The sequence below is a fragment of the Heliconius melpomene genome, chromosome 2 (genome assembly GCF_056956725.1).
Source record: "Heliconius melpomene rosina isolate 202511_hmr_F chromosome 2, ASM5695672v1, whole genome shotgun sequence".
In the NCBI taxonomy this organism is placed as follows: domain Eukaryota; kingdom Metazoa; phylum Arthropoda; class Insecta; order Lepidoptera; family Nymphalidae; genus Heliconius; species Heliconius melpomene.
The window spans coordinates 339,570-366,599 of NC_140390.1; the positions used below are offsets into that span (position 1 = coordinate 339,570).

The 27,030-nt window shown below is 38.4% G+C and overlaps 3 protein-coding genes across 3 annotated transcripts in view; 1 reads left to right on the plus strand and 2 right to left on the minus strand.

The window, feature by feature from the left end:
• Positions 1-1,000: 1,000 nt before the first annotated feature.
• LOC146540222 (uncharacterized) lies at positions 1,001-1,804 on the minus strand. The gene has a single exon (XM_085204714.1). The coding sequence runs from the start codon at positions 1,802-1,804 to the stop codon at positions 1,001-1,003; it is 804 nt and encodes a 267-aa protein (XP_085060840.1).
• An 11,304-nt stretch (positions 1,805-13,108) lies between these two features.
• LOC146540223 (uncharacterized) lies at positions 13,109-22,389 on the minus strand. The gene is made up of 6 exons (XM_085204726.1): positions 22,216-22,389; positions 18,398-18,693; positions 16,209-18,130; positions 14,617-14,721; positions 14,101-14,261; positions 13,109-13,363 (listed from the first exon to the last, which is right to left on the minus strand). The coding sequence occupies exons 1-6, from the start codon at positions 22,387-22,389 to the stop codon at positions 13,109-13,111; spliced, it is 2,913 nt and encodes a 970-aa protein (XP_085060852.1).
• Positions 22,319-27,030, plus strand: part of LOC146540224 (TWiK family of potassium channels protein 7-like) — a 76,258-nt gene continuing 71,546 nt past the window's right edge. Inside the window, exon 1 of the mRNA XM_085197715.1 lies at positions 22,319-22,542. The gene's annotated coding sequence lies outside the window, so the exon portion shown is untranslated. The remainder of the gene's footprint in view (positions 22,543-27,030) is intronic.

Genomic DNA, 27,030 nt, shown 5'->3' on the forward strand with positions numbered 1-27,030 from the left:
AATACCAAAATGTCGTCTAAGTAACCAAAACAAAAATCATCAAAATCACGTAGCACTTCGTCCATGAACCTCTGAAAGGTTTGTGCTGCATTGCGCAGTCCGAAGGTCATGTACGGGAACTCGAAAAGTCCAAAAGGAGTTGTAATGGCTGTTTTGTGGATATCATTGACGTGTACTGGTATTTGATTGTACGCCTTGACTAGATCGATAGTTGAAAATACTGAACAACCAGAGAGTTGGTAAGAAAAATCCTGGATATGGCGTATCGGATACCTGTCAGGTACTGTGCGAGCATTGAGTGCTCTATAATCACCACATGGTCTCCATCCGTCGTCCTTCTTCTTAACTAAGTGCAGAGCGGACGACCACGAACTGTTAGAGGAGCGGGCAGTTCCCTGTGACAGCATATCGTCAAATTCTTTTTTGGCTGCTTTCAGTCTAACTGGGTCTAAACGACGAGGTCTACTGGTAACCGGTGGTCCGGGAATGGTTTTGATGTAATGCACGGTATTATGCTTAGGTAAGGAAGACGTACCTGATGGTCTCGTTACCTCTGGAAACTCATGAAGCAGCTGATGGTATTTTGATTCTCCCGAAATGGCTTTGACTGACGCAAGGTCATCGGAGATATTTTCTTTTATTGCTTGCACTGACAGAGTGGTATTTCCATCGACGAGTCGCTGACATCTGCAATCTACAAGAAGATTGTAAAATATCAAAAAATCTACGCCGATAATGGGCTTTGAAACATCAGCGATGGTAAATTTCCAGGTGAAAGTACGCTTTAGTCCTAGGTCTAAGTGTAACAATGTAGGACCGTAAGTATGAATGACTGTACCGTTCGCCGCCATAAGTTCATACTTTGTCTTGGTACAGGGCGCCTTGGTAGCCAACCGTGGAAAAACGCAGAGATCCGAGCCAGTATCAATGAGGAAAAGCATTTTTGAAATACGGTCGGTAATGAAAAGACGGCCTGTAGGTAAAGGGCAGACGTTGGCCGCTACTTCCGGCTGCCCAGAGAGTTTTCCGACTCTCCGTAATTACATGGCTGCACACATTTTTTAGCATTTGAACCAAATTTAAAATGGTACCAACATTTTTGCCGGGTAGTCGACTTCCTGCGATGTCTGGAATGGCTCCGGGAACGCTCTTTAAATTTTGATGAGACCGAGTTGTGACGTACCTGGGTCGAGAGTTCCGATACCTGCTTGGTCAGGAGTTGGATCTGCTTGGCCATTTCTTCCAACATGGAGGATGCAGGGGGTGTGGCCATCGCAGATGTGCTTGCGACCTGTGGTGATGAGGGTGCTATCTCATGCACTTTGTCTGCCAGGTCAGCTAATTTTTCGATAGGCAGATCAGGCTGTGAAGCTATAACCGTTTGAATGTTTTGTGGTAACCTACTCGACCATAATGTTTTTAAAAAATCCTTGGGGACAGATGAACCCGCAAGATCTTGCATGTATCGCAGAAACTGTGATGGCTTGCGATCACCTAGCTGCTCGTGCCTCAGCAACAGCATCACTTTCTTTTCTTGAGACGCAGACAATCTTTTAATCAGTTGCGTTTTAAGAGTGATGTATTTATCCGTCTCGGGAGGAGAAATGATAATATCCTTCACCTCGACAGCAAATTGATTATCTAACTGAGCGGCAACGTAATAAAATTTTGTAGTATCACTTGTTATATTAGATAAAGCAAACTGACCTTCAATTTGTGAAAACCAAAGGGCTGGTTCTTCCGGCCAGAATGGTGGAATACGCACGCCAATTCTGCACACGTTGGATGTAGTCGCGTCCTCCATCTTGTATCAGAGGTCACTTGCCAAGGTCGTTAAAATGGCCTCCTGCCGTTTTAAATCTTCTTGCCAGCAGTAAACGTAGGTATTTATTGTAGTGCTCACCAATTTAGGGGTCACCAATATAGCGGTTGAGATGTGATACCACTATTTAATATGATCTTATTTATTTTACACTAAATGAGTAAAATTAAAAATCCAAATTTTGTGGAGAAATTGTCCAAATTTATTTAACTCACAGATACGTGAAGAGAAAATAATCACAGAAGGAAATAAAGAAATTTAAATAAATACCAATAGAAAATACAAGCTAAACTAGCACGTAATAGCAAGAAGTTAAGGTTGAGAATTGAATGCAAGCTAAGAGAGCAATGGATACACAAGTGAATATCGCAAGCGATTCTAGCCGACTCTTTAAACGTGGCGATGCTGGCTAGCAGCCTACGGCACGCATAACAAAAAACTCGGAACAGGTTTGAGTTGTTCCAATGCGCTGCGTGCGGATGATTTTAGTAAATGTAATAATATTAATTTAGAATAAGTAATGTTCCCTACAAAGTAATAAAAGAGAGATAACTAGTATTTCGCCTTTCCTATAACTCTCTCGTATTAAAGTCGCGCTTTTTTTATTGTTGTATATTTCATCAATATCCATCTCCTTTAAATTTTCTCCAGCTTGTTTATCTAGTATGAAGTGACCAGTTTCGAGTTCGGCTGACTTCCGGCTTACAAATTCTCCAGTAGCTTTATCTAGGTACAAATGAGTTGATCGCATTTTCAACCAATACTTTACCTGCTCGCTCTGAATCTGCTATTTCCATCGGCAGTCGCTGAGATTTGAGCTCTGTCTCATTATAGGTATACCGATAAGGTAGAAGTGGAAGGGACATACTCAACCTGATACTCCAAAAGTTCTGTACCAAAAAAATCTGTAGCACAAGGCTCGAGTGACGGTTCCCCTTAATGTATTACATTACATAATGTAATAACATTCCGCATCGGATCATTGCTGCTGGGTCATAACTGCACATAACGAATTTGTCATTGCCAAAAATAAAAATGAAGTGCACATATCGATTTTGTTAAATCGACTTCCAGGCGGAAATACTATATTATTAGAAATCAGAAGCGGTAAATATTAAAAAATACAATGATTCAAACTCAAAATATTATTTATTCAAATAGACTAGTCGAATGAATATGTAAGCAAGAAGCTACCACCGGTTCGGAAGGCAGTTCTGCTGAGAAGAGCCGGCAAGAAACTCAACAGTTGCTCTTTTCAAAGCCAATGATACAATTTATTTAGGGTTAGGATGGCCTCGGGTTGATATAATTCAAAACTACCTTGATAATTCACTCTAATGAATTAGAAATACTAAATTACTAACAATTTAACAATCGTTACCTTTTCAAACATAAAATGACATAACTAATGTAATAAAATAGAACGGACTCACAGTATCGACTCCAACCACCTTCCCAGACGACGACCGACCCGCAAATTAGGTTATGCATGACTCAGCACTTGTTTTATACGCGTGGGAATCGTAGTGATGGGTATCGATACCGCTCGCATATCGCTAACGCGAAATGTCGCTAACACGGCCTCTCCTGACGGGACGTCGTCCTCGGCGTCATTGAAAACTCTCGTTGGGAGTTCCTCAGTAAGGAACTTTGATCGCTGTCTTCAGACGCAGCTACTAGATGCACCTGAGGGTTCAGCGGTATCGTCAGGGTTGTGGTCGTTATGATCTGTACGAGAAACAAGCTCTTAATTAATCACATCAATGTACCCCCGTCGTTGCATATTCTGTCATTCCTCATATAAAATAGGGGCCACGACACAAAATCTTTTGCAATAGAGATAAAATTACTTCGCTTTGAAAAACGATCATACATCGTCGTAACAAAAATGTCACTCAAACTTTTACTTGAATTTTTAAATTCCAATATTAAAAAGATAAATAGTAAAGAAATATTTTGAGGATACGCCTATCGGGATCCATGCAGAGATGCGTCGCATGAGGCGAGCAGAGATGTGTAGAGCCGCGTCGCGCAAGTCGAGCAGAGATACGTAAAGACGCGTCGCGCAAGACGAGCAGACACGTAGAGAAGCGTCGCGCAAGGCGAGCAGATACACGTAGAGACGCGTCGCGCAAGACGAGCAGAGACACCTAGAGACGCGTCGCGCAAGGCGAGCAGACACGTAGAGAAGTGTCGCACAAGGCGAGCAGAGACACGTAGAGACGCATCGCGCAAGGCGAGCAGAGATACGTAGAGACGCAACACGCAAGACGAGCAGAGACAAGTCGAGACGCATCGCGCAAGGCGAGCAGACACGTAGAGAAGCGTCGCGCAAGGCGAGCAGATACACGTAGAGACGCGTCGCGCAAGACGAGCAGATACACGTAGAGAAGCGTCGCGCAAGGCGAGCAGATACACGTAGAGACGCGTCGCGCAAGACGAGCAGACACGTAGAGAAGCGTCGCGCAAGGCGAGCAGATACACGTAGAGACGCGTCGCGCAAGACGAGCAGAGACACCTAGAGACGCGTCGCGCAAGGCGAGCAGACACGTAGAGAAGTGTCGCGCAAGGCGAGCAGAGACACGTAGAGACGCATCGCGCAAGGCGAGCAGAGATACGTAGAGACGCAACACGCAAGACGAGCAGAGACAAGTCGAGACGCATCGCGCAAGGCGAGCAGACACGTAGAGAAGCGTCGCGCAAGGCGAGCAGATACACGTAGAGACGCGTCGCGCAAGACGAGCAGATACACGTAGAGAAGCGTCGCGCAAGGCGAGCAGATACACGTAGAGACGCGTCGCGCAAGACGAGCAGACACGTAGAGAAGCGTCGCGCAAGGCGAGCAGATACACGTAGAGACGCGTCGCGCAAGACGAGCAGAGACACCTAGAGACGCGTCGCGCAAGGCGAGCAGACACGTAGAGAAGTGTCGCGCAAGGCGAGCAGAGACACGTAGAGACGCATCGCGCAAGGCGAGCAGAGATACGTAGAGACGCAACACGCAAGACGAGCAGAGACAAGTCGAGACGCATCGCGCAAGGCGAGCAGACACGTAGAGAAGCGTCGCGCAAGGCGAGCAGATACACGTAGAGATGTATCGTGGATGTGAAACATGGTCTCTTATTTGACCCACTCGTACGCAGAACGTCTTCCAACGTACGAGCTCATTCCACACGCAGAACATATTCAAACGTGTGAAGCTTCCCAATACGATGACCGTAGTCACACGTATTGAGGCATACAGTATCATAGATGTGAAATAGTGAGGCAAATCATGTAGATCGTAGTCATCAAATTACTACGGCTGGTCAATCTCTTTTAGCCACGTATAGCCTGGACACCCTATGCGTCCTTAAGACAAGACAAGCGTCAAGTAACGCATGCCCTGCTGCTAGAGTAAGTATCTCCATCTGAGCTGCAAGTACAGCATACTCATATTAGCTAGTCTAATAACGTGACATCCAGGTAATTAGCAAGAGGACCAACATCGCTTTACTAAATATCACATTGTCATTCAGCAGTAACATGTAATACAAAATTGATTTTGATATTTCAATAAAATTCATTAATCCTGTCTTACAATAGCTCGTCTCTTATATGATGCCCTTCCTCGTAAGGTCCCCTTAGCCTCTAAACATAGAGACGTTCGTAAACGTTCAGTCTCAGTTGATGTTTGTATTTAGTACTTTAGATATTTTTTGTATTCACTACAACATAACAAAATTAAATTATTAATCTGAAAATATAAATTAACACTCATATAAAATATTTTTTCTGTAAAAACTCTAAATATTTGTTTGTTTCGTTATAGGTGTAGAGTACATTTTTATTCCATCTCTTATTACATGTATTCTTTAATTGTGTACAGCTATCTCTTGTTCTGTCGGTCAATTTTCCTTTTGGGTTTTCCATACAACGTGACATAGTTGAAGTGAATTATGTTCAACTGACACGCTAGAAATGCCACAAATGAAGAACTAAACTGAAAATGCATAAGTAAAGAAAGTAATTATCAGTATATTTCTGCAATCTGTCATTTAACATGTAGCCCTTCAACCATTGCATTAAACAATAACACAAAAATAAAGAACAAGTTCAAACAGTAGGCTTTTATAACAGATTTCTTCTCAGTCAATCGAATCGGTGTCTATGACACCGACAAGTACGCGTTGACTCCTGCGCAGATTGTGTATTTTAGATATGTACCTACAATGACACCCCGCGAGCTCCATCACAAGATTTAAGTACAGTTGAGCTCGACGTTAATTGTCATTTAATTCGCCAGTTTGTTATCTATGACACAAGGTGACGACGAACTTCGCAGATTGAGAATTATTTACGCGACTTTATGATGTATGCAAGAATCAAACTATTCTTGCCCATATTTACAACACTCATAAACTTGTTGTCACTTGTCAAGTTATAATTTGTATGTTTTAATTACATAATTAGGAATAAATATCCGGCAGAAACATCCTATTAGACTGAGAAACCTATGCACCTATTTATCAATTTTGTACTGGCTACTTAATCAATGGTTCTATTTTATTTTGACTCGGCCTAACCTGACCATACCTGAATCAAATTACTTAAGCAAACGTAACTAAACAAAACAAGTCTATCTAAGTGACGATAATTATGAGTACATTTGCAAGTCGGTTTATTTTAAAATAAGAATGCAATATAAAATAAAATCATCCTATTGCTGGTTGGTGACTATCGCGCGATACTGAATATCGGTGCGCCTGCCAAATCCGTTATGTGTATTCGATAAATAGCATTAAAATAGTACTCTGCATAGCCTACAAAAACAAATATATAGTATTTCCGCCTGGAAGTCGATTTAACAAAATCGATATGTGCACTTCATTTTTATTTTTGGCAATGACAAATTCGTTATGTGCAGTTATGACCCAGCAGCAATGATCCGATGCGAAATGTTATTACATTCATAATGTAATTTCATAAATTTAATAAATTCATAATGTAATGTAATACATTAAGGGGAATCGTCACTCGAGCCTTGTGCTACAGATTTTTTTGGTACAGAACTTTTGGAGGATCAGGTTGAGTATGTCCCTTCCACTTCTACCTTATCGGTATATAATGAGACAGAGCTCAAATCTCAGCGACTGCCGATGGAAATAGCAGATTCAGAGCGAGCAGGTAAAGTATTGGTTGAAAATACGACTCATTTGTACCTAGATAAAGCTACTGGAGAATTTGTAAGCCGGAAGTCAGCCGAACTCGGAACTGGTCACTTCATACTAGATAAACAAGCTGGAGAAAATTTAAAGGAGATGGATATTGATGAAATATACAACAATAAAAAAAGCGCGACTTTAATACGAGAGAGTTATAGGAAAGACGTATTTAATACAATTGTAGAAGACACTTAACTAACGATACTTTTAATACATGGGTTAAGAAATTGTATGCCACCAAACCAGAATCATCTTCTGAAAGTAAACCAAGAAATCCTTCTTGTATGTCAGCTTCTGTAAGAAGCCTGTGAGAATGGTTTTCAAGTTTAATCATTACTGCAGAGCAAGTGCACGACACACATGTTTGAAGTACACAATAAGTATAACAATTTAAAAAAACCGACTTCCACTGGATCCCATAATTAGAACATAACCAAACTCTCATCAAACTATCCTTGAAGTGTATCCTTTCCAATAAAAAAAGAATCATTGAAATCGGTTAGCATGATATTGAGTTATTCTTCCATTTGCTGCGCACATACTTAATGCAAATTTAAGACTTATATGATTTTGTCATGGATAAAATTGTCAGAAATAGACCAAATCAAAGTAAAGACCAGTCAAAAGTTCTGAGGTAACAAATATAAAAAAAATACACTCGACTTGATAACGTCCTCTTCACTGAAGTCGATTAAAAAGTGAAGCCAGAAAAATGAGGAGGATACAATAAAGAGAACTATTTACATTAAATTGGAAGCTGATAAAGTTTTAATTTGACATGTGCACCGTATTTAGAGAAAATTTGTCACTAGAAGAATATGAGGTACACAAAGAAAGAAAAAGCATACCAAAACAAGAAGAACGCACATTTTAGAATCCTCTAACATGTCATTGATAATCTGAAGAAACAGCGTAGGGGACAGCACACAGCCTTGGGGAACAGCGTTCACGGGCATGTACTCCAAGCAAAAACCGTCAACAGTTAACTTGAGGCTGCACCCAGTGAGACAGCTAGCGATCCACTTGCATAAACACTCGGAAAGCCATAGGAAAGCCTCGGAAAGCCGTATTGCAAGGAGCGCCTCATGCCACACGCGATCGAAGACCTTCGCCATGTCCAAACTAACTGCCAGACCCTATTCCTTGCTTTTAATAGCCGTAGCCTACCGGTGGATTAGGTAAACCAGAAGGTCACTGGTTGAGCGACCATGGCGGAAGCCATATTGACTGTCGTTAATCAATCAGTGATTCTCCAGTTAAATCAAAAGCTGGCCATTGATAATGCTCTCCATAACATTCAAGATCCAGGGTGGCAATAGGCCTGTAGTTAGATGGATCGGAACCATCGCCTTTCTTGGAGATCGGGTGGATAAGAGCGCTCTTCCACAAGTCTGAAACTATACCGATTGAATAAGAGTGCCAAAACAGACCCATTAGCACAGGTGACAGCACTAAAGGAGAGATGTCATCTGACCCACTCGACTTGTGGATGACCAAAGAAGACAGAGCTCGCCTAACAGCTTTTTAGCTGAACTTAATTTCAGACAGCTGAACGTGATCATCCAGTTCGAGTTCGAGGCAAAGAGATGTACTGTAGTAACGATAAATACGTCCATTTATATGTGCGGCACGAAAGCGAATGTGTTACTTAAATTTAGTTTTAGTTATCTTGATAAAGTTCATTGCAATACTTATTGAATTCGCTTTTTATTTACTTCAAATTTACCTAGTTATTTAAGGGATAAACATTAAAGGCTTAGTCTATCTATAAACCTTTTCTAACCACTTTCTAACAACCCTTCGAGTTTCAACATTTTTTTGTTAATTATTATTAGTATTAATAACCATAGGACTAATATAACGTACCGTACTGTTTTATCGTTATCAGATTAACCATTTTCATGTAAAAAAGCGCCAAACCACAATTCCTTACGTTTATCATTACTAATCATTAGTATACATATTTGTTTTAAGTTTAATACATTTTTGTTATCCTCATAATAACACTAAATAAATCCGATTATGTTCTTTTACAAAACTGATATGTGCATATTTTTCACTTGTAAGAAATGGTGGTTACAAGACAATTCTGATATGTGCATCAAATATTGCATTTATAATTTTTTGATAAAGTTATTATTTAATAAATAAGATAGTTTTTTGTCTCTCCTGAAAACTTGACTAAAAACACATAACGGTTTTGGCAAGCGCAACGACCATATCTTCTACCTACCCACTACAAAGTAAATGTTATTTTTCTTAATATCGATCAATTACAACATGTACGATCATGTCGCACTTACGTTATACGAACTTAACACGTTCTTCATATCATAATAATGAGGGTAGGATCGCCACCTACTCTTGCGACGGCGTGCGTAAGCTGTACGGAACATATGCCACGGATGCGCTACTTGACTACGGCATATACAAATACGTACTCAAATAATAATCGACTATGTATTTACGAACTACGTGAATGTGAATCACTACGCGCACACTTCGACGTACATACAACAACACACGACGCCTACTTTTTCTCGAAAATTCCAAAGGACTACCACTAGGTACAGCCGCAACACATATGTTATTTTAGTGAAAAGTAACGAATGTTTCTATACAAAAATAAGAATTGTGAGGCAGATTCAATCCCACTTCTGATATTAGAAATCAGAAGCGGTAAATATTAAAAAATACAATGATTCAAACTCAAAATATTATTTATTCAAATAGACTAGTCGAATGAATATGTAAGCAAGAAGCTACCACCGGTTCGGAAGGCAGTTCTGCTGAGAAGAGCCGGCAAGAAACTCAACAGTTGCTCTTTTCAAAGCCAATGATACAATTTATTTAGGGTTAGGATGGCCTCGGGTTGATATAATTCAAAACTACCTTGATAATTCACTCTAATGAATTAGAAATACTAAATTACTAACAATTTAACAATCGTTACCTTTTCAAACATAAAATGACATAACTAATGTAATAAAATAGAACGGACTCACAGTATCGACACCAACCACCTTCCCAGACGACGACCGACCCGCAAATTAGGTTATGCATGACTCAGCACTTGTTTTATACGCGTGGGAATCGTAGTGATGGGTATCGATACCGCTCGCATATTGCTAACGCGAAATGTCGCTAACAATATATTTGTTTTTGTAGGCTATGCAGAGTATTATTTTAATGCTATTTATCGAATAAAAAAAAAATCAAAAAAATACACATAACGGTTTTGGCAGGCGCACCGACGATATACTGAATAGTGAACACTTCTTGTTTAAATAATTATTATATTAAATAATATATATAACTACTTACTTAACTACTATATTAAATATTATATATTATATTAAATACTCTTTAATAAAGATTGGTCCTTAATTCATATTTTAAGTCTATAACAAATTTAAAATCATTTGCAACACATAAGCCACTATGAAACATAAATAGTGTTCAAGTACTCACTAGGCCACCACCGTAGTTTGTAGGAGCGGTTCCTGCAGACGAAGCTGTGCTTCATAACGAGTTGATTAGTATGCTGCGTCTCGGATGCACTATACTCGTATAGCACGCCGCGACCTGTCACGCGGGCGGCGAGCGTGTACCTAATATATCACTGTTGTTATTGTAATGTCGTTGCACCTGTTTTGTTATTAGAAGGTATTCAATTTTTATTTATAATTTATTTATTTTTGGGAAATAAATTGAATAATTACTTCACAAAAACACCTAAAAACAGGAATTTTATAAATAGCATACAATCATGTGAAGTATTTACTAAGAATTCCTTTATCAATAAAGTATCTACAGAGATAGGACTAATTGCGACTTTACATTGAAGACAAATCTATTTCTGTTTGAAAGATCGTAAATTGTTGTAGCGACAGCGTTTACTGACAGAGAGTGCCGGCCGGTACGGAGTCAGTCGCCCGGCGAGCTTGTACATGCATGTACAACGTACGGCATTGTTGATGTACATTTAAAAAAACAGTCAAATGCGAGTCGAGTTTGCCCACCTTAGGTTCCGTACCAATTTCAGGATTGTGGGTACAACTTATAAAAGTTGACAAATAACTTTAGGGGCCAACGCAGTCTTGTATGCAATTTTCACTTCACACTGTATCCCTAAGTTTTTTTGTATGAAATGCCTATAGGTATATTTCTTTTCTTCGATTTCTATTCCTTTATCTGTATTGTAATTTCTCGTTTCGTGCTCAATGTCGTAAGTATTGGTAAACTAGAAGAGCCCTATAAGTTTATATTACGCAGCAAATTTCATACAAAATGCAGCAAAAACGATGCATTAATGTTCGTATCTGCTGGTGTTCACGTAGCAGCTGGATTATTCGTGTGATTCAAGGCACATTGTAACATTGGCTTGATCCATGCCACCACCCAATCTCTGATTCTATAAGGGTTCCGTTATTTCGTTTTGAAATACGAAACCCTAAAAACTAATCATCTACCTATCATTAGTTAGCGCGGCGGGCGAGCACACACGTGAAGCAAATAAAGCAAGTCTCTATCGGAGGTCTCTCCGCGTCGCGTCTCGCGCTAAAAGCTTTTATTGGCGACGCGAGCGTCTCTTTGTTCCGAGTCAATTACTGCTCACTCGATTTCTTGCTCACTCTTTTACTTACCTCTTACCTCCGGCGTGGCGCCTCGCCCGCACACATCCATAGACTACGCCGTGTCAGTACTTTCTTGCATTTATTAGATTTTGTTCGGTTTGATTTAAGCTTCACTTTTGAACAATTTTCAGGGTTCCGTACTTGAAAAAAAAACAGGACCCTTATAGGATCACTTTGTTGTCAGTCTCTCCATCTGTTTATCAGTTTTACGTTGTATTCCGCAGGGAAGGCAGAGGGAACCTAGTGTTAAGATACTGCGTTCGCCACTTTCTGCCAAATTATGGAGGTATTGCGTTTTGAGTGCCACTCAACTCAACTCAACATAGCACTGCCTCGACATCTGAACGTAGAAATAGAAATATAAATGTAAATAAATATTCCACTTCGGTTTTCAGTCACACCCTTGTGCCACTGCGCCCCGACGGTCTCAAATAATATGAAAGTATTTCACATATAAATTTATATTTATAGTTCATTTCATACAAACCGAGTGTACCTATATGCTCGCAAACTTAGGTTTGGCAATTTTTATAAATTGTCCTTTCAGTTGATCTATAATCCTGGTAATTGTACGGAACCTTCGATAGGCGAGTCCGGCTCTCATCTGACCGTCTACCACATTATATTTGTACGTAGGCTATTATTTTTTTTTATTTTATTTAAAAAAAAAACAATAAAAAGTTACATTAAGACAGACAATTTTTATGAATATGCAATATTTAATTTTGAGACTATGCAATTATATTATGTATTTTCATATCGAAGTTCAACCAAACAATTTTAATAATGAGCATTTCTCTTTTGCTGTACGAGAATCTACCGGATGTCAGTGCAGTTAGTTATAGTTCAATCTGCCTGCAGCAGGCGCGTACGTCGTGCAGGCTACAGGGTACAGGGTACAGGGTACACGGCAGGTACGGTGCGGGCAATGTTTCTCTTTATTTGCTTTCATTGCTTCTCTTAACTTTGCCTCGCTCCATCGACGCCGGCATTCATAGCTCTCACACATCTGACGCTCGCCGACAATACTCGTATACTATATAGGTATAGGTACCAACCGTGACGATGTGCACAACCACTTACTAACGTAAGTACTTTACACTATACCTAACAAATAAATTAATGTAGAATTTGTTTTATAATTCATTTAATATGCATAGTAAGGTCATGTAAATATATTTAAATAATTATGAAATTTTACATGACTTGACTATTTACAGACGCGCCTTGCGTAATATTAAAACGTTAATTAACTATTTTAATGTAGTATATGTTGTACGACAACATACATCTACGCAATAAAAACATCTTGGAAATAGAACGTAACTTTTAACTTCCTTATTTGTGGTTGTTTCAGATAAGATCGTTGGGGCCGAGTTATAAAACAGATATTTATGTTTAAAAATCCTATAATCAAATCGGATATAAGTCAATTTTTCATTTCTCTAGAAGGAAGCGGCAAGCGGGAGCAGATGGGCGCTCCGTCTACCAGGAGGTGGGGGGTCTACGGGGGCCGGGGGCCGGGGGCTGTGGGAGGGGGTGAGGGGCTTTGGTACGCGATTGGCTTCGACGGGCGGTGAGGTTTCCGTGAAACAAGCACTGGACTGTTTTTTTTGTTTAGCGTCTTGTCCGAGAGTAGGCAGTGAAGCGCACGCTGCTTTATTGCATTTCACCTGCAACCACCGGCCGCTTAGTGCATTCTAAACGGACAGCAAAAAAAGATTGTAATAAAATGAAATGCATTTAATTATTTGAAAATTTTATACGAGTACTTAGCTAATATAAAAACAATTGCCATCATTTTATAAAATCCATTGGCAATTAATTAAAGAGCTCATATGAGTCGTAAAGAGGGGCGCCCCCAACGCTGCGGGGTGCGGGGGTGACGCACTTTGTAGAGTATGTCCTTTTTTAAATCTTAGTTCATTTTATTTACTTATTTTTCTTTATAAGAGTCTAGCCTAATTGAATTAAGACATACTTCTTTCGCTTTTCGCCAGTTTCAACCGAGCTGGGTGTAGTTTTTTTCGTAAATACGTGGCGGGATTTGTGTCTGTGCTTTTTGGAAACCACCTAAGCGCTCTGACCACTAAGCCATACGTTCTCTTCAAGCTACAATGAAAAATTTATAAGCGTAAAAATATATTACAACAAATTTCTGTTGCTTCTTGTCCTACCTCTCTTACCCCTCACTCACTTCTTCATTCTGACCGTGACATCCTCGCTAGTACCTGCCATTCTGTGTATCTCTTCATTGCGAGTTCGTTCAGATTAACTAACTTCGCATATCCTACGAAGAGATCGCATCTCCATGGAATTCATCTTTCTTTCATTCTTCTTTTGTAATACCCACGTTTCAAATTGTGTCTCGTGAAAAAATGGCATTATTATCTATGGAATTGTTACTTATTAAAAATATCACGAAAAGCGGGCCCACGTCTGTCTCGCTCGGGAGGCACGCCGCGCGCCGTGCCAGCACTGCAGATATGCTCATCAATGCGTTAACTCCTTCATCGGCAGCAATACGCCTTCCCATATCCATTTGGTATCTTCTATCTCTACTAAATATGTATTCAATAGGCGCAGGTTCGAATCTTGCTACGTTTTATATGTTTTCTAAAAAAGTACTATTACAGCAATCTGTTTACTTGAAAATGATTATATTAATGTATTACTTGAGTATTTGTTGAATGAGTGCGATGTAGTACCTACGGCGGGGCGCGGGGCGCTGACACCAGACCAACTTTCTCGTACTCAAATTGCAAAAACTGCCGCCGACCCTGTATAGAGGGGGACTTCGAGACTTTCAACTGCGCCAATTTCTGAGCAAACTTTAAAACTGTTTTATTATCAGCGGTGAAAAATTGAAAGCGAACTGAGTTTAGGGGTCAGGTAAAGTTATAAAATCAACGTAAAGTGAACTTGGCCGTGACCGAAGTGAGCAGGAATGTACCCGAGAGCGTCACCGCCACGCCGTCACGCCGGCACGGCGAGCGCCCTCCACGTCCATCAGCGTGACAGAGTGCTGTGAGCTCACAACCAAGTGGACAGCGGTTTGCTGAAAAGAGAGATGTTTTATTTCAAAAAATAAGATATTTGCACTTGTTTTATAAAGAGAATGTGTTTTTTAAAAATCAGTTTATTTTTTTAAATTTGGTACCTAAAACGTTTCTATTTCAGTTTCTTCAGCTGCTCCTACCTGGAGGTGCACCGCGCATGTAATAATGATACTATACTTGATTACCTATATATCATATGTAAGTAAGGTATGTCCATATAAACTATATATATAGTGTTAAAATTTAAAAATATGGTGATGTTGTAACATTTAAATAAAATAAAATAATAAAAAAAATAAAAATAAAAAAATAAAAATAAAATAAAAAAATAAAAATAAAAAGTCTTTTATTTCTTGCATTCTTAGTTGGTAGTTACATTTCGTAGAATATAAATACAATTTTTTCTGTTAGTTTTAGTTTTAGTTGTTTTCTAGCATATTGTAGTTAGTAAATTTGTTAGTGCGTTTATTATATCTAATCATATATTTATTATCTATTTATTTATTTATTTATTTATTATTTCTTCCATTTAGCTTTTATTATTATTGTTTTTAAAATTGCTTTTTCATTTATTTATATAACTATATCTATTGATGTATATGTATTAAGCAAGAACCCCTGTGCAGGTGAAGGCCTCCTCCAAAGATGCCCAGTCTTCCCTTGACTGGGCTTTTTGTGTCCAGTTTGTTCCAGCTATCTTGATTAAGTCATCTTCCCACCTAGCGTGGGGTCTCCCTTTTCTACGTTGTCCGTGTGGTCCCGGCCAAGCTGTTACTTTTTTCGTCCACCTTTGGTCTTGTAGACGCGCGACATGGCCGGCCCATTTCCATTTTTATGTTAGTGCTTTAACTAGCCCATCTGTGGATTTTGTTAAATTTCTAATTTTTGTATGTCTTATCTTTTGCATTTTCTTGATATTTAGCATACTGCGTTCGATACCTCTCTGGCAAGTTAATATTTTTCTTTTTGTTTTTGTATTAAATTTCCAGGTCTGGCAAGCATATAATAAGCATGGCAACAGACAGGTGTTCAGGACATGTGTTTTAACTTCAACTGACATTTTGCTCTTAAATATTTCTTTTAAGCCCCAATATTTGTTCCACGTAAGCTGCACTCGTCTTTCCACTTCTAAATCGTTACTTATTCGCTCAAAACAAATTTGTTTACCAAGATATATATATTGTTCTGTATATTCAAGCGGTATACCTTCTACTGTAATATCTCTTTTGATGCTGTTTGTCATTAACATGGTTTTGGTTTTGTTCATTTCCAGACCAATTTTTTTACTTACTTCGTTGAGTGATTCTATCATGCTTTGTAATTCTGAGGTTGACTCGGATAGCAATACTAGGTCATCTGCAAATCTTAAGTGGCTTAAATATTCGTTTTTAATTTTTAAGCCACGTTTTTCCCAGTCAAGTTGATTTATAATTGACTCTAAAATTGCTATAAATAGCTTTGGAGACAGTGGGTCTCCCTGCCTTACTCCTCTTTGTATTGGAAACCAAGGTCCGGTTGTTTCCAATTTTTATCCTGCTTTTGCTGTTTCCATATATGCTCTTTATAATTTTTATATATTTATCTTCCACCATCTGTGTTGTCAGTGAATGCCATATGCTGTCATGCGATACTGTATCGAAAGCCTTTTGGTAGTCGATAAAGGCAATATAGAGTGGTTTCCTCATTTCTTGATACTTCTGTATTAGTAGCTCTAGAGTGTGAATATGGTCTATTGTCGAATAGCTTTTTCTGAAGCCTGCCTGCTCTACCGATTGACTTGCATCAAGTGTTTTGCTGATTCTCTGATTTATTAATGAGGAGAACAGCTTGTAAATACTGGATAACATGCTAATTGGTCTATAATTTCCTATGTCTTTTGGATCGCCTTTTTTGTATAATAGGATAATGTGTGATTCTGACCACTGAGTGGGAGTTACACCAGTTTTTATAATTCCATTGAACAGCTCTGTCAGTGGCAAGGCTAGCGTTACAGAGCCAATTTTTAATGCTTCATTAGTTATATGATCCGGGCCGGGGCTTTTGTCAGTTTTTAAACTTTGCAATGTGCTTTCGACTTCGCTCACTTCGATTCTAGGTATATCATTTGTGTTGGTCATTACGGGGTTATTATTATTATAGACACTATCATTTGAGGGCGCTCGTTGACGGTAGAGGCTCTTATAAAAATCAGTTGCAATTGAGATTATGTCTCTTCGATTGTATGATCTTATACCGTTACGATTTAAACCATCAATCCAGGTTTTATTCGTCCTAAGCTCTTTGTAAGCTTTTTTTGTGCTTCCTGTTTGCTTTAGATGTTTGTGGATAGTGTTATATCTATGGTTGATATAATCGTTTTTTATATATTTGCTCGCTAATTTGTAAAGAGCTGCGAGTTTGTTTTTCATTGCTCGGGTTTTATACTTTGTTTTTTGAAGCTCTTGTCTTCTTTTCAGTAAGGATAACGTTTGTTTCGACATAACTTTTGATTTGATACCGACTATTTTGTGAGTGCTTCGCGCGGCATGTAAGCTTTTAGTGATGATTTTCACTAAGTTGTCATAATATGTTTGTATACACGGATCTTTTTGTAAATCTAGAGGATAATGAGATTTATAACACAAGAGACACTCTTTATATTTTATTATTTCTTCTTCGTTTTTTAAGGATGCACATTGATTTTTATATTGACTTCTATTCTTCTTTAAGTAATGTGGCATTATTGTTGCTCTAACTGGTCTGTGGTCAGATGGGTAATTAATATTTAAAACTTCTATATTTTGAAAAATGTGTGGTCTGTTTGATAGTATGAAGTCTATTTCGTTTTTGTAGTTGCCGCCTGGTGACTGCCAGGTCCATTTATTTTTAGTTTTTTTCTTAAAATAAGTGTTTAAGATTGCGAGCTTGTTTTCTATGGCGAAATCAATTAATCTCTGTCCTCTTGTGTTTCTTATTCCGTACCCATTTGGTTTCGTGATAAGATATTCTTCTTGTTTGGGATGTCCTATTTTTGCATTTAGGTCTCCCATTACAATGTAAAACTTATGTGCTAACTTTAATGCATTGTTAATTGTCACGTAAAACTTTTCAATTTCGTCCTCGCTTGCTTTTTCTGTAGGTGCATAGACTTGTATAATGGACATTTGCACATCTTCAAATTTCATGTTAAGTAGTGCTACTCTTTCTGTAAGTCCAATATAGCTTTCAATATTATTTTTGAGATTTTTCTTTACTAAAAATCCAATACCATATATGCCAGGGTTAAGTCCGGTATGGAACAAAATGAAATTTTCATACTCTTCTATTTTATTACCAGCGCGTCTCATCTCGCATAAGCCAATAACATCATATTTTATTTCTTTTAGTGCCTCATTTAGTTCGAGAAGGCGTTCGTAAGATGAGAGAGATCTAACATTGTATGTTATTATGTATATCTTATTGTTGGGTTTTATTTTGTTAGGTATTTTTGATTACTTTGAAGGGTTTTGGTCTTGATCTTCCACGGTGACCGGCCGGATTGGAAGAATTATTTTGTTTTTTGTTATTTTTTCTGGTTTTTCTATGTGAGAGAGGGGTGTTAATTGCTACAAGACGTTGTTTGTATTTTCAGGGTTCTTTGGGGGGTAGTTTGAGTTTCTTCCGCTAAAGAAGTTCACTAAAGCTGGTTTTACTGGCCCCTCAGCACGGCTGGACGATCTGTGTAAGTTGCTCCTAGTCTTGTTCTTTTTAGGGAACCGTGTGTTCGGTTCCTTGTTGTGGCCACTTTGTGGTGAGCTGGTAATTTTTTTTTGGTTTTTGGTTGGAGAGCTCAGATTTTTGTTGAGAATCTTTAATTTATCGTATACCATGATCACTGAGTTTCCTTTTTCTTTTTCAATCTTTGCTTGCTCTTGTAGTTCTTTCCGTTTCTTCAGAATATGCTGTGGGTAGTCTTCTTTTATATAGTACGTAGTATTGTTAAGTTCTTTCTTCTGTTTTAGTATATTTATTTTAGTCCCAAGTGTTAAAAGTGTGATTTTTATTGGTCTAGGTCTATCTCCTTTTTTTCCTATTCTTCTAGCTTCCTGTATGTCCCTCTGATCAACTCTTATATTAAAGTACTTATTAATAAAACTAGTTAAGGTATTTTTTTAATTTGAGTATGATGATTCAGTTTCTTCCAGCCCGAATAAGATTATATTTCTCTCTCTAGATTGTTTTTCCAAGAAATATAATCTTTTTTCTTGATTATCCAGTTTAACTTTGAGGTTCTCGTACTTTTCTTCTAAGGATTTAAATTTCTCTTCAAGTATACTATCAATATTCTGTGTTACTTTTTCTCCATTTTTTAAAATCATTGTTTTCTGTTCGTCTAGTTCCTTCTGAATTTTCCGTAAAACACATAAGACTTCCTCCATGTTTATTTATTTATTAATTCTTAATTGGAGATTTACTTAAGAATAATAAAATACCATATAATGTAATAATGTGTAATGTCTTCAGTCTAGTAGCGAACTCTTGTGGCTCGATTTCGAACTGGTATTCCAATAACAAAGTTTATCGTTTACTTAGTTCTCGTTACTTCAAGAGATGGCGGTATTTGCGTAAATAAGTTATTTATTTGCAAATTTTTCGTAAAGTTTCTTTAAATATTTATATATTTCCTTTTTTCGCTCACAACACTTATGTTTAGCTCGTACAAGTCACAGTTTCACGAGTTTGGTCACTTTAAATGTTGTATTTTTGAAAAAAAAAAATTTTTTTAAAAGACAACACAACTAACGGTCCGTTTTTTTTATTTCACTATAAAACGTCTTTCACTGGTTATTTGTCCGTATCCACAACATATGTCGTCTATCTTGGTATCTTCCAACAGTTGTCTTCTTTTTAATGACTATAAACTCGTATTCAATTTTTAAAACGTAAAATACTACAGAGAACGATGCGAACCGTGGCACAGTGGCGCCCCTTCCGTTGTAACATTTAGCATTTGTTTATTTTTTTTTATGAAGATATGATATGAAGACCTCTTTGATTGACAACAAAGTTTCATTGCTCCCTCCCATTGGTGGCTACTTAAAGGTACAAAAAATATCATTTTAATGAAGGACGTTAAACAAATAAATATCATAATATATTTTATATTAAATAACAATCATTGTTTTTTTTATCAAGTGCATTTGGGACAAATAACAATATATCTATCTGATAGCTACAGGCTGTTTCTTCCGGGATTCCCACAGTGTGGGGATTTACCTGGAAGTGAGTTTACTGTGCGTACTTAGATAGGGATGGAATAACTCATAATGTAAGCGTACTCGTGTAAAAGTGGGTAGATTTAGGTGAAAAGGACATTGAAAGCAGTGGAATTGTGTCAAACGGGAACAGTTGCTTGTAGGCGGAAGCCCTGATTGGAAGGTATCTAGTGTATAGTGTTGTTATTGAGTGATACATGTCACTTGTTGTAATTACGTCGAACCTTAGTACCACAGTTGTGTAAATCCAAGTACTTTGGAAATATATAGACGACTGCTTTTAACGTGTTTTTTTTAAAAAAACGCTAACCGCTTTCTATTTCTAACACTAATACAATAATTTTGCGAGCAATATCAAATAAAATCCCAAAAGATTAAAATTACAATTCGTTAAGTGTATAACACTAGTATAGACAGCCATACTAAAATAACCACCCATTTTCCTTAATATACTTAAGTAACATTAAATAAAAAAGAAACGAGTGAAGCCGCGCAGGGACTACAAGTATGCTTTAAGATTATTTTTTCACTTTTAACCTCAACGCTAGGACGATGTATATAACTTTTTTAAGATACTACACACCGTTCCTATTCAGATACTTCCGTCCCTCACTTTCCCCCGATTTTCCGTGGCGGAAATAAACGCCGTGCTCCAGAGCGAAGAAATAAAAATAATAAATTATCTCGAGCGGGAAGCAAACCCACATCCTGTTCCGCGTGCGCTACGACAGGCCTCTTATAATATTTAACTCGATAAGTAAAAAAAATAACTTTCAAGCCTTTTGTGCTTGTAAACATAAGCCCCCGCACGGTGGCGTCGGCGGTCTCAAGATAAGATTCAACAAAAAACCACTGAACTGGTAAAATTTTAAGCAAACAAATTGCCCTTATTTATCTTAGTTAATTGTTGTACGTTTGTTTGTTCGCAAGATACCCGCGCCCCGACTGCGGCAGCGAGAGGGGCGAGAGGGGGAGCTATCACCGCACTTGATAACGTTTTCAATAAAAACAGCAACATTTTGTCTTTTTAGGGTTTCGTATCTCAAAAAAAGAGGACCAATTTGTTTTCCGTCTGTCCGCCTGTCAAGACCACTTATATTGGGATTCATTTTTTAGAAAATACGCTACACAATCAAACCTTAGAACTGGAGTAACTTAGGTTCACAACCTACAGGTACGAAATTGGGGACGAAGTGAAAAATTATGATACAAACAAAACGAAACCGAGAAGTGAACATTTATAGGTAATTAGGTACATAGTTATATTTTACACTATAAAAATCATTACAAACTTATTCGTAGTTGATTCCATACAAAATGTATGCAAACAGCCGCAAACATAAATTTGTTAACTTAATATCAAAACCTATAAGGTATTTCCCGTAGACCTATAATAACGAAATTTGGTAAGAAGTCAGAACTTGCAGCACAAATTTGAAATTTGTACCTACTTATATTACAGACGAAAACTATGACAAGCTTACTTTCATGTTATAATACAAAATGAATGCACACACCGGCAATCTTAGGTTTGTGAACTTGTTGACCAATAAACTAATCACAAAATTGATACGGAACTCTCAGGCAGGTGAGTCCAATCCTATCTTATTCGACAAAGCGTGTCGCTGAATTTCACCACTCAACACGCGAGATCTCCAAAACGGGATGGAAAGTACGAGTATGTGTTAAAACTGGGTTCTTCACATACTCGTATATCTCGCTACAGGATAAAGTTATAAAAACATCGTTATCTGTACAACCCGCGGCCGCCTGTACACTTGCGGTTTGGGCGCTACTGCACACGAGGGGTGTTCTCCCAAATGACTCGCGGCGACTCGCATATGTATGTACCCACAGTTTGTTTGTTTTATAAGTCGCCGACACCCCCCGCCGCGCCGCGCCGCGACCCCGCGACGCGCATACAATGCTCCTATTCCGCTTTAGGCCACAAATGAAGTGCCTAACTTGGCACAAAATGTATTTTTCCATCATAAAATATTTGACCAGGTCAGTGAAGTGAAGTGAACTTCCGACTTCAAAATTATAAAATCTTTGTGAAATTATTTTTCACTTTTAGTTCGTTGTTAGAAGTCGGTTTTTTTTTGTTAAAAATTAATTTTAAGTCAAGATTAAGTTTCGAAAGAGTCGGAGGTACGTTACTAACATTGATATGTTTTATTATTTTACACTAGTACACTTCGCATCTGCGAGATGACTTATCAGTTTGACATCCAATTGATTACGACGGTACAAACTCACTGCCTGCCGTAGTGTCCCGGCGTCGGCGTAGTGTCTGCGTAGTGTTCGCGTAGTGTCCGCGTAGTGCTGGCACGGTGCGCGCGCACAGCGTGGTCCGCGCGGCGGCCGGCCGGCAGTGTGCGCCGACCGCCGCCGCGTGAGGTCGCGTGCTGGGTCGCGGTGCCGCGCCGGCATTACGCTACTGTAGTGACGACAAATACTTACTTTTATTATGATATACACGAGAAAGTAGTTTTACATTTGTACATAAATATGAGTAACTTTTACACAGTCGTGGTAGTTTAGTGAACATTGAAGTGCCGACCGCCGCAGCTCGTGTGTCCGTGAGTACGTATCGCTATTAAAGTTTTTATTGTGTAGTTTTAGTGTGTTTTTAAAAATTGTAATAAGCATTTTACAAGTTACATTTATCTATTCAATATTCATCGATTTGTTTATCGCACCTTTACTTTAGAAGGGAAATGTAACTGAAATCGGATAATTTCAAATAACAATTGTCCTGTACTTTATCTCAATATAAGCTCACAAATAAATCTGCATAATTTATAATAATTATAATGTTTAACCTAACAAGAAACCGATTTCCATCGGATCCCTTATCTGAACCTGACCAAACTGTCCTTGAAGTGTTCCTTCCTTCCGTGATATAGAGTTATTCGTCCATTTATCGCGCAAATATTTAATGTAAATTTAAGATTGTTTTCATAATGTGAATGTCTGGTCAAATTAAAACGGACTACACGGGAAGTACCAGCGTTTAAATAAAAAAAAGAATCATAATCAGTTCACCCAGTCAAAACCTCTCAGGCAACATACATACAAAAATATAGTCAAATTGATAACCTCTTTCTTACGGCAGTCGGTTAAAAAATAAAAAGAAATTTCCTAAAAATGAATCCATTCTAAAGTATTACATAAGTAATATTCATAATGTGAGCAACATGACATCGTTCACATTGAAGCACTCTCATGTGGCTAGTGGCAACTCACAAGAGCATATTTCTCTTCGGGAATAATATTTATGAACGTCGAGTGCTCGGAACGGATCTGGTATTTGAAGACAGTTGCGACGCTCGAGTGCCAATAAATACGTTATCAGACCGTACTAGAGTGCGCCAGGTAGCTGGGCTCTTAGCCTCGTGGCCTCGTGCCGGCTACGACCGCGTGCTACGAGGCCAGAGGCCACGTAGAATTGCTATTGTTATGAGGGTCCAACTCGAGTAGTTTGGTCAGTTCAATCATCGTCGTATAGTTCTTCTAATATTCACAATACAGGAGGAAGAGACTACATTTTTGGAGACCTTCGTTAATTATCAAAGAACAAATCCCATCTATCTCAAGTTGTTTGTCTGTGAATTCACTGATTAACGGAGAAAGGAGAACCTTTAAATAGAAAGTAATAATTTACGTCAAATTTAATAAATAACGACTAACAACGTAAATGAAATGAGATATTTCTTGGAATACATTTTTGAGTCCATATCTAAGGCCATCAAGAGGAGTCTCTCCTCCCCGCCAGTGCTGCAATGCCAGTCCGTCACGCCGCGTCTCACACATTCTACGACGGACGCTTAATTGCAGTTTCCTTTTGAAACAAGTACGTATTGTTTCACATTATATGGTTTTTATTGTGTAGTTTTTGAATGAGCATATATGTGGGTCGGCGAGAGGGAGCGCGGCGCGGCTCTCCGCGCTCTCCGGGCTCTCCGGCCTCCGTCGCGGTTTGTTGGCATTGTTGTTTTGGAAGTAATTTTAGCGAGATCTTTGTGTATGCAGAGTTGAAAACAAATTTGTTTTGTAATGGGAGTGCGGAATGAGAACAACGCCGTGCACAGCGAGGCTATTCGGAAATTTCTATTGAGAATTTAATTTAATTCCGAGCTAGATTTGTAATGTCGGACCTAACGCTCAGCTGCTTGCTTCGTTACCAAATATACTTTTCGTACAAATATATTTTTTATACACTTTTTTAAAATTAGTAACTAAGAATACGTTACCGTAAACACTAACTAACTATACAAACGTATATTCTTGTTTATTAATATTATTTGTAGATAACTCCGACATTCTACTGTAGTTATTATTGTCTTAAATTGTATTTGTTATGAACTAAACATTTTTTTGCAATAAATAAATATTATTATATTAATTGAAGAGTAATTGAAGTCAAATATCACATATAATGTAAATAATATACATCGATATTGTAATACAAGCGTGTTCAATAAACTGTGAACAAACTCGCGAGAGAGGATTATCCTCTTCGGCAAATTAAACTCATCGGTTTACTGAATTTTATTGTCGGTACGCCATCCTTCATGTTGTATGTTACTAAGTATATGAATAAGTAGGAGGGACGGTAGGAGGAGGACCTGCAGCTTCGTACCTGCGCCAACTATGACAGGATCAGTGAGCTATATCGAAATGAATAACGCGATATGATATGTCCCATTGCTTTCCTCCTTACTTAATACATTTTAGTAACGAGCCGGTTGTTCCGGAGATCGGCGCGAACAGTCAAACAAACTCTTCAACTGTATGTATAACATTAGTATACAAACAATATATACATGCAAGTAAATATTTCTACACACACACGGGCACTTCAACTGTAAAGAGATATATTGTACTAAATAAATCATAATAAGTTTTACTATAGCATCGTATTGAACGCACATACGAGTAGGTACTAGTTCCATCAAATATTTGTTTGTAATTGAGCCACGTCTCACGTGTGGTCTCAGATAGGTTCCCGGGAGGCTTTTTTGGGTCGGTACTAAATATTGCCGTTCTATTAGCGAATATTTTTAAGGGAACTTTTTACATTAATAGATGTACATATAATTAAAGACATTACAATGTAACAGTAACACCACTAGCACGTCGAGGCTGCCGCGGCACACATAATGCGACAGGTAGTGGGTTCGATTTTCACTCGAAGAAATGAAATATTTTACATTCTCTTAATATGTTCCCTCTGCCTATCCCGCCGAGTGCCTTCTGCGGGATACAGCGTGATGCTACAATAAAAAAAAATATATTTCTTTATAATATGTTCGATGTATTCTTCATATTGTATAGCATAAGTGACTTACTCTAAACCCCAAAACTAAATGTTTATATCTCTCGTACACACAGTTGTTCCATTGTGTATTTTATCCTCAATAACAATGTACCACGTTGCTTATTGGATAGTAAACCTGTGTAAGGTATTACCCTCTGTATTTTATTTATTAAATTAAATTATGAAATCTGAATTATAGTCTAAATAAAAAAATTATATGAATATTTTTGTTTATATATTATGTATTTATTAGTATTTATATATTTAAACAGTACAAAAGTACGGAAATGATTTCTATGTAACTTACTTTCATGGGGCGGCTTGTCATCGAGGACATATGCGTTTTGTGCGAGTCACACACTTGTCAAGTAGGTGAGGTAGGAATGCGGGAAGGAGGAGCGAGGAGGAGGACGAGGCGTCCCGGAGGTACTTACGTGGATTTATCGCCGCGTATAAAGGCGGTCTTGAATACCTGCGCGCGTTATTGCCGCCGTAACCATTTGTAACAATAGATCTCGACTTCACCTTGTTTGTCGTCCCTCATATTTTCTTTATTGTCGTTGTCGCTCTCACATTTTATTACCTTGTCCCGGAGCACCGCGCCCCGGACAGCCCCGGACCGCCCCGGACAGCCCCGGACCGCCCCGCACAGCCCCGCACCGGCCGGGGCCGGCGGTAGAGAATGAATCGAACTCATTTATTCGGCAAACAGTCCGGTGGCTTCGTTCGTCGATAAAAATCGTTTCCTAAACGACTTCTGCTTAAAGGGACGATCTCGGACTCTTTTCCTCTTGAATTTTATTTGGAGTAAATTAAGTCAATGCAAATCAATCTAAGTAGAAGTACAAATAAAATCTGGTAATATTGAATGGACGGACTCCCCGAGACCCTCGCGGCGGTCTTTTTATCATTTGTGCGAAAACATGTTTTATATCCAAAATGCTTTTATATTTTATGTGGTTTCTATAAATGTCCTACTTTTTATTAAATAACACAAGTTGCTTGAATGAACCTTCATAAATGTCAACGAGATTTAATATTAACTATGAATAAAAAAATATTTTATTTGAAAATATTGTCCGTCAACGACTGCAGCTAAACACTAAGGTAATTATGGATGAATGAATTAGAGTAAAAAAGTGTTTGTTGTCTTGATAATATGAAACTAAAAAGTATGTGGTTACTACTACTAGTAGTAGTAGTAGTAGTAGTGGGATCTAATGTGACAAATTTTAATTTTTTAGTCCATTTATAGATAAAATATATACTCTTTGGGCATCCACAAGTAGAGCGGGCCAGATGGCACCTCTCCTTAGCTGCTTAGTACATGAGCTCTTGCGGACTTAGCGGACACTTGTACTAACGCGTTTATTTCGGCACTTTTACTCAATCGGCGTAGTCTCATACTTGTGGAAGACCGCTCTTAATTTCTTCCAAAATTCCCCCTTACAGCCGCGCCCAGTATCAGCACATTAGGCCTTAGCGTTGCGAGCGACTGACATCATCGCGATCATCTGGAAAGCAAGACCCAATTGGCCTCGAAGAAATTGGGGCAGAGCGAGACAGTACTTCACGCCAAGATTGGGCCTCACATGGAACAGTATTCTCAACTCCGCATATAACGTAGAGCCGTTCCAATCGTTGGTGAACCAATGATTTGTGATAAGCTTGATACATTGGCTTTGCGTAGAGATGTCTCCTCACTCACTCACGTTCTCAACCGAACTTATCATAGCCGCACAGTACTTCAT